Here is a 12,797-nt window from a genome sequence, read left to right as displayed (position 1 = left end):
AAAAGAACAAAATGAGGACCTTCTTCCTCCATAAGGTCATCCAGGAAGCCCAAACATACCCTGAAGTTCTGGCTGGCAGAGAAGGAACCTACATGGCTTGCAGTCACAGCAGGAGAGACAAGAAAGCACTGTGATTTATATCAATAGGTTTTTAGTCTAGTCTGTGAACTATAGAAACTCAATACTGCTAGAGGGAATTCTGATTAGATCCAGACGGATCTTGCCACCTCTAGTTGTCAGAGCTCAATAGATTCCCTTCTTAGTGCAGGTTATTAAATGCTAAAGGAAAAAAAAAACCAGGCACAACAAAAGAGTTTAATTATATTCCACACACTTAGTGTATTTACTCATCAGCTTGTTATGTGATCTCAGTTTACACCATATTGATTCACAATAGTGTTTCTCCCAATAAACTGTGATGTGTAGATGGTGTAAAACATGACATATTATTGGACAGCACACAAGTGCTATGCCTATACAGCCCACAAAAACACAGGAGCAGAACAGCCACACCTGTGAAAGCTTTGATCCAGTGCATCACAGTGACAACACAGAATATGAGGAAGAAGAAATGCTACAAGGAATTAAAAACCCAACAGCACCAAGAAAAGAACTGGGAGAAGGTGACATCAACCTAACTTAAGCCACGTGGATAACAGGTAGATTGACAAGAAAACTATTCCATGGGTTAAAAGTTACCTCAAGAAGGTCAAGGATTGAAAATATTTGGAGAGAAAGGTTGTTCCATTCAAATATGAAAAGACTAGTAAGGCTTAAGATGGATTTCTTCTTATGTTTTTCTGCTAATATTTACATTCCTGAAGAAAATCAAGAAGTGTAGTGATAAAAGCCAGGAAGGCACTAGTTACAAAATAAGGTGTCTATCAACAGCTTTGGTTCTGCTTTAAACTGCTGCCATCTCGTGGTCTTGCTCTACATCACCAGGGCTCAGCGCCTGCTCCAACAATGGGCAGTCATTAGGTCCGATTCACAAATGTCAGAACAAGACAGTACCAGGAAAAAGAAGAAAAGTTTGTCCAAGATTTCAGAGAGTCTCTGGCCATCAGTAGGTGTATAACAGACCTACCTCTCTCACCCCACTATTATCTACTGGTTGCTGGGTGTGAATGGTGTTCTGCAGTAATTTGCCATCCTGCATATGAGAAGAACAAAAAATCCTGGGATGTCATACTGAAACTGTGTTTTGTTAGAACAACATGAGGATTATGGGATGACATGCTTTCTGAGTTGCACTATACCAGCAAAAAAGGCCCTTAGGACTGAGTAAGTCCAGCAGCACACTGACAGCCCAAAGCAGCCAAGCCCTAGCTTTATATTCATCCAGACCTGGTTCTGCTGAGCTTCATGCAAGGAAATGCACAGCAAAAAAGAAGCGTTTGCCTTAAGACAGCTCTGGGAAGAAATGAGGGTTCCCTCTATGGAGGGAAACTCTTCGGCAGGATCCCAAGTGACAAAGGGCAGCCACGAGCACATTAGGCCCATCTGTAAAACGAGATTAAAGACTCCATCCACAATCAAACTTCTGCAGTGTAACCACCCAGTAACTGAACCATGCCCTTGTATGCGCTATTGGCCCACTGCCTGCACAAGGTAAGACATCTCAGATAACTCAGCTGAAGTGTAGTAAGCCACCAACCCATCTGGTAACTTGCCATATATATCCATATCAATATATGTGCAATTAGAAGTTTGAATTAATTCATCCAGGAGAAACTGCAAAGCTACCACAGAGATTTTTCAGAAAAAGCTAGTGAACCACCGACTCGGGTGTCAGTCCTTTAATCACAACTACAGCCAGCTCATCTGGAAGGGTGCAATCCTACACCTGTTCAAAAGATCACTTTATTACTGTATTTGAACCAAGGCCAGATCCTGACAACAAAAAGCCCAGATAAAGGGGGAAAGCATGTTGGCTGTGCACCGACAGCACCTCAACAGGACTTCAAAGCAATGCCCTGAACATCCCCAATCTCTGCTCACACGATTCTATGATAATAAACTATTAGTCCAAAAATATGAAAAAAAAAAAAAGCCAAACCCAAAATGTTTCTGACCAGTTCACCTCCAACTTAGTCAGGCATTGTTATGATGAGAGTGATTTGAGCTGATAGAAACATGCGCCCTGATCTCTGCACAATTACAGGGCAATTAGCAAGCCACAGATGGAGTTGTTACTCTACCCAGCACCCAGCTAGAATGCTTAGTGCTTGCTCATGTGCTAGAGGCAGCCAATTACAAAACCATAATAAAACCCTTCTTGAAGACTATTTTTCAACAGGAGTTTTTTAGCTCCTGCTCAAAATACTCCTTTCTCAGAAGAGAGAACAAGTGCGGATTTCCTGCCTACAAAATTCTGCTTCATTAAGTGTCTAATGTTGCCTATTTCCACAAGTCATCAAAAGAGGAGAAACATTTATATTATAAATATGAATGAGTTTAGATAACAGGTTGCAATGACTGAGATGCACCATTCACAGAGGAATAGGCTGTAAGGATAGATCCATCTGTACCATTCCTTTTGGTAACCTTTCTTTTGAAAGCCGATCCTGATACATACATTTTACTTACAGAGAGCTTCCAGACAGGGCTATATTCCACCTGATCATGGAGAAATATGTTAATAAATATCAACTTGCACACAAATATAACTTATCTGGCAAGCACAACTCCTGGTCATCAGGAACCCCCACTGGAGTTTCACGTGGAGAAAGCAGCAATGAGCTGGATGGTTTGACTAGGAAGACGAACCTTAATTAGGGGTGGATAGCTCCTGTACTTTTGAGGGAATCACTGTGCTACAAAGGCATGAATTTCAAAGGGGACCAAAGCAATAAACTTAACTAGAAGGAAGGTCTATAGCTACTAAAAATTGTAACCAGATTAAATATTGTATTAAGTCAGCAGCTATAAGAGCCCCAAACCTGATAAAAATCTCTCCCCATGCACCCTTAAAAAGCAAGAATATAATGCCCCATCTACAGTAAAATCTGGGAAACCAGGACACTGAACACCAGCCACATCATCCTCTCAAACTCTGCAGATCTGGAAACACACCACAGGCCTCTCCATCACTATCACTCCTCCAAATTGCATTCCCCTGCTGTGAATCCCCATCTTCGGGAAGATCAGGTGAGGCAGGTACCGTGATCCTGCACAGCTTCAGTAGCTGTAGAGCTGCCATCAATCGCAGCAGCTGCAAAGGTTTTGCTGTCCCAGCCCATCCTCCTTGCCACCAAGGAGCTCATTAGTTGTACTGATGTTTTATTAGGAACCCCTATGCCACTTTTGGTGGTTTATTTAGCAAATGGAACATACACTGCCCTTTGGTATTTCTCCTCTTCTCTCCATTCAGTCAGTATTAAGTTAACGTACTTTTGAAGTAGATATCGGTGCTCTCATAACAGCCAATGGTTCATTTACCAAAACAGTTAGTTCCATAGAGATCAATGAGCAGAAAGGGCAAGAAAACCCTTATTAATTTCTCCTGAAGTACCACATCTTTTCAGCCTGAGCTCCTCAACTCATAATCATGTGGCTGTAATCAGCAGAAGAAAATTAAAGAGTTGGAACCAAGGCTAGGAGAAGAGTAGGTTATATCCCTTTCCACAGCACACTCCATTGCTGTCTGTGAGCTAGTGAATGCCAGGGGCCAGCATTTAAGTGGAACTAAAGCAGCCCAGTCAAGTACTTTCAGACGCCGCAAGGCACAACCTCAACATTAAATTGAAAAAAGCAGGTGTTCCCCTATATGCCTCAAAATTGCCTAGACAGACAGAGCATCTTCAAGTAGTCATCAATATTCACGCAGAAGCCTGGCATAAAAAAAATAAATATCAGGGAGGCGTACAAAAAGAACAGCTTGTAAAAGAGCCAGATATCAGAGGCAATAGATGCTTCTCTCTTCTGATAGGCACCACCACTCACAGACTTGTGCCTGTGAAAGCCAGACACGTTTAGTTTTACTGTCTTTAGAAAAACATAAGAAATGCAATCAGCAGCCTTCGCTTTCCTACTAAAGGGGATGGTACCTTACCACCTGCACTTATCCCGAGCTGCCCAAAGACAGCTATAACAGGACAGCAATTTGCTTTATATGGTTTGATTCATGAACCATAGAAAGAGCTATTAGACTTGCCCTTACAATGTGAAATTATGTCTTTAAGCAGAGTCAATCAGATTTGTGCTCTAAGAGAGCTAAAAAAGTAGCAGTCACATCCTTAAACTGAGTTAAACCAAGGTGCAGAAGTTTGCTTTCCTGACAGGAGTTACAACAATATGGATATGCTCACTGGATTCTGGCAGATCACAGGAAAAAATACTGCATGAAAGGATTACGCAGTGGGACACTTCAATCCATTGCCCACCATATTTTGGTTACAAAGTAATAGTGGAAGATGCCTGGTGTGGAAATGGACCCTTCATCAACCATGATGACCTACTGGTTTAGTAGGTAGTTTACTCCTGTGAAATTCTTGGTCTTGATCTCCACCTCTGCTCTGATAACTGATTTAACTTTATTAAAAACATAAGCATTGATTTTCCCCCACTCATTACAGGCCAGTGGATTTATCTGCATTAATGAATGAATTCATCCAACCTCTTACTCCAAGAGCAGCCAAAGCCTGTAGGAAGGCAACAGCTACAAGCTGTCACCAACGTAGAAGCATCAAGTACTTCTTGCTCTTCTGACTCATCTGACCAGGAAGTTAAACTATTGCTGCAGCACTCAAGGCAGGCAAGACAGGTAAAAGCACAAAGAAATCTAAGAATAAAAGGTATTTCCTATTTTCTGAAGCAACAAGTGTTCTCTAACCAATGCATTCATCACAGTGCATCAATTGCAATTAAAAAGCCTTCATGTTTCTGATTATCTGCCCATTACAAACTCAAGCAATGCACTGGAAGGACATATACATTACCATGGGATTGGAGTCTGCAATCAGGTCACGCAGAGAATCCAGAAATCCTTGGTCCTCCACCATCTGGGCATTGATGTCATGCAGCTTTGCCACACAGACAGCTGCGGTCTTTCGTACATAAGGGTCTTCATCCTTCAGACACTTGCGAAGAGGCTCACACAAATACTCTGTGATCTTGTCCACCCTGATGCATCCCATTGTACGGACGGCCAGAGCACGGATAAGAGGGTTTGGGTCTTCACAGTCCTGCAATGGGACAGAATATGCAGTAAACAAATCTGCATCTCTAGCCACTGGTATCTTCAGGCTGTTCTTATTTCAAACAAAAAGCATTCTCTCTGATTACATGCTAAAAAAAGGCAATTATTTCAGATCAGGGATAAAAGATGGATCTTACTAGTTCACAGAAACATTCTACACCATCGCAAAATGTTTTCAGGCTATGACAGTTTGCAAAATAGTAAAACTGTGATCTCTGTGTCCCTTGGTTCTCTCCCCAGGCAAAGCTTCTTTCAACATGATCTAGCAGCCAAATCCAAAGTACAGCTAAGCTAGAGAGGCAGCTCTCACCACTCAAAAGCTAGCCGCAGGCAACTTTCAGACAGAATAAAATACTGGTTTCCAGCCTTACTGGTTTAAAGGAGAAAGAGAATATAATGGGAAAAGTCAACAAATACACACAATGCAAAAGTCATCAAGGTCTATTTCTCACAGGCCATCAGTTCTAGACACAAGCATCCCCTAAGTTTGCAACATATGAAGAACTAGGCAAAGGCTACTCTACAGGTGCTTTTCTGATGAGAAAAAAAACAACCCACACAGAAGGGAATCTAACACTTTATACTTCATGCCTACATAATTTTCCATACATCCAATCTATCTATGTCTCTGAGCAACACTCCTCCAAAATCAGCCCATAAAAGGATGGATGCAGGATGACCTACAAAAGCATAAGGTACATTTACCTTTCACTGTTTAAATTTCCTACAGCTGAAAAAACACCTGAATGCATCACTTTTAAACACATACAAGAGAAGTGACATCTCTTACCAGTGCATTCAACACCTTGAACTGTGAACTGCGTGCTGAGCTAGCGCAGACTAGTGTCAACACCTTCTTTTTACAAACACTTGTCCCTCAACTTGTCAAAAGGGACATCAGACATTTCCTTGCATGGAAAAGCATGAAGCTGGAAAATATCATGGGTTTCTGTTAGTCCATTCTAACAGAATTACACTTTAAAGACATGACAGACAACAATATTCTTTCCAGAGAGGGAGGTAGAGACATCTCTGGGGAGAAGAGCAGTCCTGCTCTCAAGTCTAGGTCCTCTCACCTCTTTCAGCCTCAGGCACCATGCTAGAAACTTAAAACATGATAGATTCCCCAGTCTCTCAGATTTTATAATGCTCTAGGAGGAATCTCAAACTTTCTCTAAGCACCAGGTTTTAACTTACATAACATGGGACTGAAATAACATTTCCTAGATAAGGAGAGGCAACTAGACAACAGAATTAAAGGCAATACAGCGATCAGGCTGTTATTTTTCCAGTGAACCATCATTCAGTTTCACCAGAGAGAAAGGTTTTCCACACAGAGCACAGCTGAAACATTCAAACAAGAAGCAGATATCCATATGACAGAGATACTACAAAGGCTGGAAGATGAAAAAAAATATAAATTCTGTTATCCAATATCAGCAGTTGGTCTTCAATGATAAGCAAAATGATAGAAGGAGCTTTTCCTGGAGCAGGCTCTCTCATAACTGCTTTCGGGGCGCTTGTCATCTCCTCTGCAATAACTAGCAGCAGCAAGTGAGAGAGAGGACCCAGACCTGTTGGATTCAGCATGCCAACTCTTCATTTTCTGCTCCTCTGCAAGCACCCCCAGCCCAGAGACTCAAGTACAAAAGCAGAGATAAACAACAGCTCAGAAAGGCTAACAGACAAAGGAGACGTGGTGACAGCCACCACGCTGAACCATTTTCTGATGAGCCGTGGGAGCAAGTTACCTTCACAAAGCTGTTGACAGCCATAATGGCCATATCTGGCTGACTTTTGGCGTAGTTCATCAGGTATAGGTAGACCAGCTTCTTCAACTCCAAGTTGTCGGTCTGCATGCAGTTCACAACATCAGGAAAAAGTGAGCTGGATAGACAACAGTAAGTGAGAATAGAGAAAAAGCAGTGAGATTACATGGTATGCAAAGGGGATAGTAACAATATCAAGGAAGCCAGGAAAACTGGAGTTCCACTTTAAGTATGCTGCTGTCTAATGAGAGGTCAACTTCCCTCCCAAAACAGTTTGCAATGGCTTTTTTAAACAGCTTTATCATTTAAACTCTTCTAAGGCTTTAACATCAGTCAGTTCTGGAACAGGTGAAAGCTAACGCAATTTCCTAAAAGTGTCTTACTTGGCAATTTCACCAAACAAGAAAACTTTACCATGCCAGGCCTGGAAATGAACCCACAAGAAAAAAAGCTGCTTAAAAATGTTTTGGTAATGCAGGACATTTACAAAGAACCTGCCAAATTTCAGACTAGTAAACTCTAGAGTCATTAGGAGCTTAAACACTGACAAGCTGAGTTTCACTCAAATATCAAGCAGCAATCTGTAAGCAGCGCTGCAGAAGAACAGAGGAAGTTACACAAGGATATCTACAGCTCTCAGGTATGCTGTGGAGATCTAAAGGTGAAGGGCAAGTGCTGTTGGCCAAAAAGATTATTTTTTCTTTCTCCCAGTTCATCTGTTCCTTCATTCTACAATGAAGTCATGATGCTAAATTTGCAACCTTATATTAATTTCCGTGGCAACAGACCACACTGCCATGAATCCAGGACTACTGCAACTTTATGGTAGACTCCAGTAACAGGAGAAGCTGGAAGGGAGAAAGCATTCACTCAAGCAAGTTTTTCTGGTTGCTGCAAAGACACAAAAAAGTATTGGGGACAATGTTGCAGAAGGTAAATGCCTGTGTCCTTTAGTCACTACGAGACAAAGGTTCAGTTTAAAAACCACTCATTTTAAAGTGTAGCTTGAATTTATGCTGTGATAAGTAAGGCTAAGAAAAACACTTGGAATTACCTTCCTAACACTAAAACCCAGGCTAGCAAGCAGTGAGAAAGCATCATCTAAAGTGACATATTAAATGGTTGAATTCTGGGTGGGTTTTTAAATAAAAAGGGCTAATAGCTAAACCGGCACTGAAAACAGTTGTTTCTTTTGCTTTCAGTAACATGAAGGAGCTTGCAAAAGCTGTGACTCAGGCATAGCATAGGCAAGGACTCAGCCATTAGAGTCACATAGTGGTAGACTCACTACCCAGCTGAGATGACAAGCTCCTGTTCCATGGAGATGTGTGCCACTACACCTGACAGAGTCCCAGGAGAACCAGAGCTGCTACAGGTGCAAGAGAAGTTGCTTTTACCTGACATCCTTCCCCACGGTCATGGCTGCAATAACCTTCTTTACAGCTTCTTTCCTCTTCTCTTTCTTTTCATTATTGAGTTCAGCCTTCAGTTCAAAAATCTCTCCTGGCAGAAGACAAAACAGATTGAGCCTCTTGGGAGGAGAAAAGGGTCTTGCTTTAGGGATAGTTCAAAAGCAACTTTTTACTTTCCCGGCCTGTTGTTCCCATAAAACTGGTACAGCAACATGTGGAAGCTCTGTCGGACCTTATGGAGAACACGGTTCAATGAGAAGCAAAGCTGCGGCACTCAGAGAATGATATGGGCTATAACTCGCTAACGAAAAAGCAGTTAACAAGAACCACGCTGCATGTTGCAGCTCTCCCACTTCTAGAACATTAAACCACATCACTGTAGCGTCTGTTTCTCAGAGGCAACTATTATATAACCAGGATGAAAAGATATTTGGAGATGCCAGATTAGAGCCTGCAAGAAAAAACTAACTTCGCTAGGAATTTTGCCCAGACTTTTTAACTTTTGCTCATCATCGCCTGCTTCCTGCAAACGCAATGAGAAAACAGCAGACTGCAGTGTAGCCAAAATGCTGTGATACACAGTGGCAGAAACAGGAAATCAAATTTAGTCCAGTGGAATAAATTCCTTCCAAGCTAGAAAGACAGAGCTACTACTAACAAAAGCAGCAAGTAACACAGCTCACCTGGATTCTGAGGTTGCCAAAGCAGCCTTTTCTATGACACTAACTCTTCCAGATACTACTGCATGGAAAGTCAGTTCAGGCTGGATCACAAGAGTGGCAAAGCAAGTTTGCAAAATAAAGCTACATGTCCAAAAGACAGCTTATCAGACCTGTTCCAGACAGAGCAAGCGGTGTGAAAAGGATAATGCTTCTGACTGACAGACAGTTTCCCCAGGAAGGACAGTGAGCGATATTCCCACTGGAAGGCACAGGCTGAGGACACATTACATGTATCAAAATATCTCTGACAAAACATATTTTAGCCCCTAATCTTCGATTCCTACACACCCATGCCACTTTGTCAGATCAGTAGCACTAATTACTGAAGAGCCTGGCACAGAAAGACTAACAGGTACCTCAAAAAAGAAGTTACTGTTCTGAAGAACACAGTGCAGTGACCACTTGTAATACCTCCTGCCTGAGAAAGAGATGCTCACATTACTCACACTGAGATGGTGCCCGGAGCAGAGCTGAGCCAGCAGCAGCGTCCTTACTAGAGCTCAGACCGTGCAGGCTGGCCTCGCAGCCATCCCAGAAAAATCTGCCTGATACTTTAGGACTGAACTTACAGAGAGCTGTTCGTTAGAAAGATGTGAACTGCATTTGCTTAACTTATGAGCTCATTCTGAAGCTTAATGAAACATAAATAGATAAACGCTGTAGTTTCTTCTCCTGGCAAGCATTCATCAGAAACATTCAGTCATTCTGAAAAGGAGAGGTTAATGTGAACCATTTTCCATATCTACTGGAGAAAGATGAGCAACAGCAGGCTTAAATTGCAGCTAGCAAGAGTTGGGATAAACACTGTTTTGTTTAAGAACAGGTTAGGAAAAAAAAGTCTGGCTGGGACAGTTTCAGCAGAACAAATCCTCCACTGAAACGGGTGAACGGGTAAAACACCCCCAAAGATACTTTCCCGTCTTCCCATTTTTAACAGCAGCAGTTTGTCCTGAGGTGAGGTGACCACCACACCTACAGTAAAGCCAAGGGAAAGTCAAACAGAGCACTGCAGCTTTGAAGGAAGCAGCAATAGGAAATCCCATTATCTTTGCAACAGCTTGATGTAGAAATATACACTTATACCTTAAATATTAAATGTCTCTTAATCAACTTAATCCTGTGATGCGCAACGAACAACCATCCTCAGTCTTGAACTTGTTAGTCCATAACTAAAACTTTGTCTCTGACCAGATCTGCACTCAAATCCCAATGTTTTGTTCTCTGATCCTTGAAAAAGCAGCAATTTGGGTCATTTGTGCATCACAAAACCATATAATACATCAGTTTTGTCTTTTGTCACCATGTGACCTACTTTAGAAGTTTCTCCCTGGATGATTAAGACAAGAAACAGGGACAGAGCTAACAGAAAAGCACAAGTTCTTCTGCATGCAGCTAAAAAAGCCGTGTAAAAATAGCCACCCACCACCTCCAATCCACTGCACCAGCTTAACACTAACCTTTTTTATTGGTCGTGAAGTATTTGGAGTCCGTCATGGTTCCAGTTCTTTAAAACACCTGAGAATAATAATAAAAAAAGAACAAGCAGTCAAACAGCATGCAGAGCTGACAACACCCAGTTTGCAAGGCAGGAACTCAGAGAAAGGACGGTTGGTGAGTGCGTAATGTAAGGGAAGAAGCAAATGCTTTACAACCACAGGCAGAAGTTTCACAATCTTCATGCTGCACCTGCTGCTGATATTACTTGGCAAACCCAGGGATTTAAAGGGCTCAGATGAACAATGTTAGTGAAAACAAAACAGCCTGAGGCGGATAGGCTGGGAAAGCAGTGGTGCTCAGCCCAGCTTTTTAAACTCTCAGTCTCGAGGATAAAAGGCAGTTTTAACTCCTTATAATCAGCAGATCTCGACATGTTCTGCAGCTGTCTTTCCCCTGGGTACACAATTTCATTTTCCAAATAAAGCACTGCACATTTAATATCTCGACTGGAAGCGAAAAGTCCATGTTGCAGACAAAGGCAACTGTGAACTCCCCCTAACGATACTTTCCTGTGTTGCATCTTGATGGAAGGAACAATTAACCCTACTTGCAATACCCACCCCGAGGCCCTTTCATTTATTTCCCTTCTTTTGTTCCCGGGAGATGCAAAGCAGGGTTTTTTTTAAAAGAAAAGCCATTACTTTTCAGTTCTCTCAAGCTTGAAATTGAAATCTTTCTCTGCCAAGATCTGACATCCCACCTCTGACACACACACAAGCTTATTATTTCAGTGCTACACTGCACTTTTGTGGACAGGACTGAAAAATGCCGCTGGGACAGCAAGTGCTTAGCACAGCCACAAGAACGGTCTCACCAGCACACTTCTTGCTCCGCGGAACCAAACTATTAATACCTTAGAATACAGGGATTGCCCAAACATATGTGGATATCCATCATTTTATTCTTACAATTGCCAGCTCTGTGACAAACATGACTCAAACAGTTTTCAAGTACTGGCTGAAAAACAAGCACAGGAGCAGGCAGCTTCACTGTTTTTGATGAAACAGTTTACACCAGTACTAAGAATCTATGACCCTAAAACCATCCCAAAAAAGGGTTTTCCTATCTCTTTCCTCCTTTTTCTATTTTTTTTGCCCAATTCCCCTTTTCTTGTACGTACTTCCATGACCTTAAATGCTGCTAGCAAAGCAGCAAGTCATCTGTTCCCTAAACGCTGCTTGTCTTCCCTCTAAACCTCGCAGGTCTTGCTGGCTCAGCAGCCAAAGGACAAGCTTAGCTTTGAACTCCAAGACACTGCCCAGCAGTGCAACCAGCTTGGTGTTTCTTAACACTTTCCTTCCTCATCCCTTAACCAGCCCCAACACCACTACCACTCTTTTTCCCCCCCATCTCCCTCGATCAATTTAATACCTCAGCAGTTAAATTCCCAGCAGCAGCAGCTGAGCGGTAATGCCACAATTTCTACCACCTTCAACACGCTCTACAGCATGGCAATGCAGAGCAGTTGTAATCTTGTCCAACTGCCAACCAACCAGATGAGAAACAACCTGTTGCTTAGCCCAGTTCCCTCGAGCTCCTGCCTGCCCTGTGCCTGCATGGTTACCGCCTCATCCCAATTAGGCGTTATTACTGGGTTTGGTTTGATTTGTCTCCCTTTCTGCTCCTGCCAAGCTGGAGAGCAAACGACGCCTGGGGACAGCTCTGGAAGCACGTTCCTCCTGCAGGAGAGGTTTGCCCTCCTTCCAAAACAGAGGCTGGGTTGCGGAAAGCCGCACGAGCCACAACATTGCGATCTTTCCAGAAAAAAAATCACAGCATCACAAAAGAAGAAGCTGTTGTGGGTCTTGTTTTATAGTTAAAAACACAGCCCATGTTCAGCTGCAATGTTATTGCTGACACAGTCCTTCAGATTTGAGCCCAGCTTAAAAGATGACTTAAATGTTTTCCTCTACGAGAGTACTTGGCATGGTGCCATGCCAAAGGCATTGAACATAGCCTTGCTGTTCTTTGTTTGCATTATATGTGGATTTGTCAACCTGGATCATACCTCCCAGCTGAGCTAGTCCAATATTGTTTTAACAGTGGCCAGAACAGCAGATTATAGAGAAAATCCAGGAGAAAAAAAACCCCACCATACACATCATCCCAGTTGCATAAAGCTACACAGAGGAAGAAACCTTGCTGAATTTCAGAGATGACCTTTAAAGCCAAAAGCAGGACATTTCACTGTTCTTCT

The 12,797-nt window shown here is 42.4% G+C and overlaps 1 protein-coding gene across 4 annotated transcripts in view; it reads right to left on the bottom strand.

Annotated features, from left to right (window-relative positions):
* The window catches only part of AP2B1 (adaptor related protein complex 2 subunit beta 1), an 81,269-nt gene that overhangs the window by 66,204 nt on the left and 2,268 nt on the right, over positions 1 to 12,797 (bottom strand). For all 4 annotated transcript variants that reach the window (XM_075518380.1, XM_075518383.1, XM_075518384.1 and 1 more), the window contains exons 2-5: positions 10,561 to 10,618; positions 8,367 to 8,472; positions 6,952 to 7,087; positions 4,941 to 5,186 (exon numbers count right to left, since the gene is read on the bottom strand). In XM_075518380.1, coding sequence (XP_075374495.1) covers positions 4,941 to 5,186; positions 6,952 to 7,087; positions 8,367 to 8,472; positions 10,561 to 10,597 — 525 coding nt within the window. In that variant the 5' untranslated portion in view covers positions 10,598 to 10,618. The remainder of the gene's footprint in view (positions 1 to 4,940; positions 5,187 to 6,951; positions 7,088 to 8,366; positions 8,473 to 10,560; positions 10,619 to 12,797) is intronic.

The sequence above is a fragment of the Mycteria americana genome, chromosome 15 (genome assembly GCF_035582795.1).
Source record: "Mycteria americana isolate JAX WOST 10 ecotype Jacksonville Zoo and Gardens chromosome 15, USCA_MyAme_1.0, whole genome shotgun sequence".
Lineage (NCBI taxonomy): Eukaryota > Metazoa > Chordata > Aves > Ciconiiformes > Ciconiidae > Mycteria > Mycteria americana.
The sequence above is the reverse complement of the archived record's forward strand: the minus strand, read 5'-3'. Positions and strand labels throughout refer to the sequence as shown.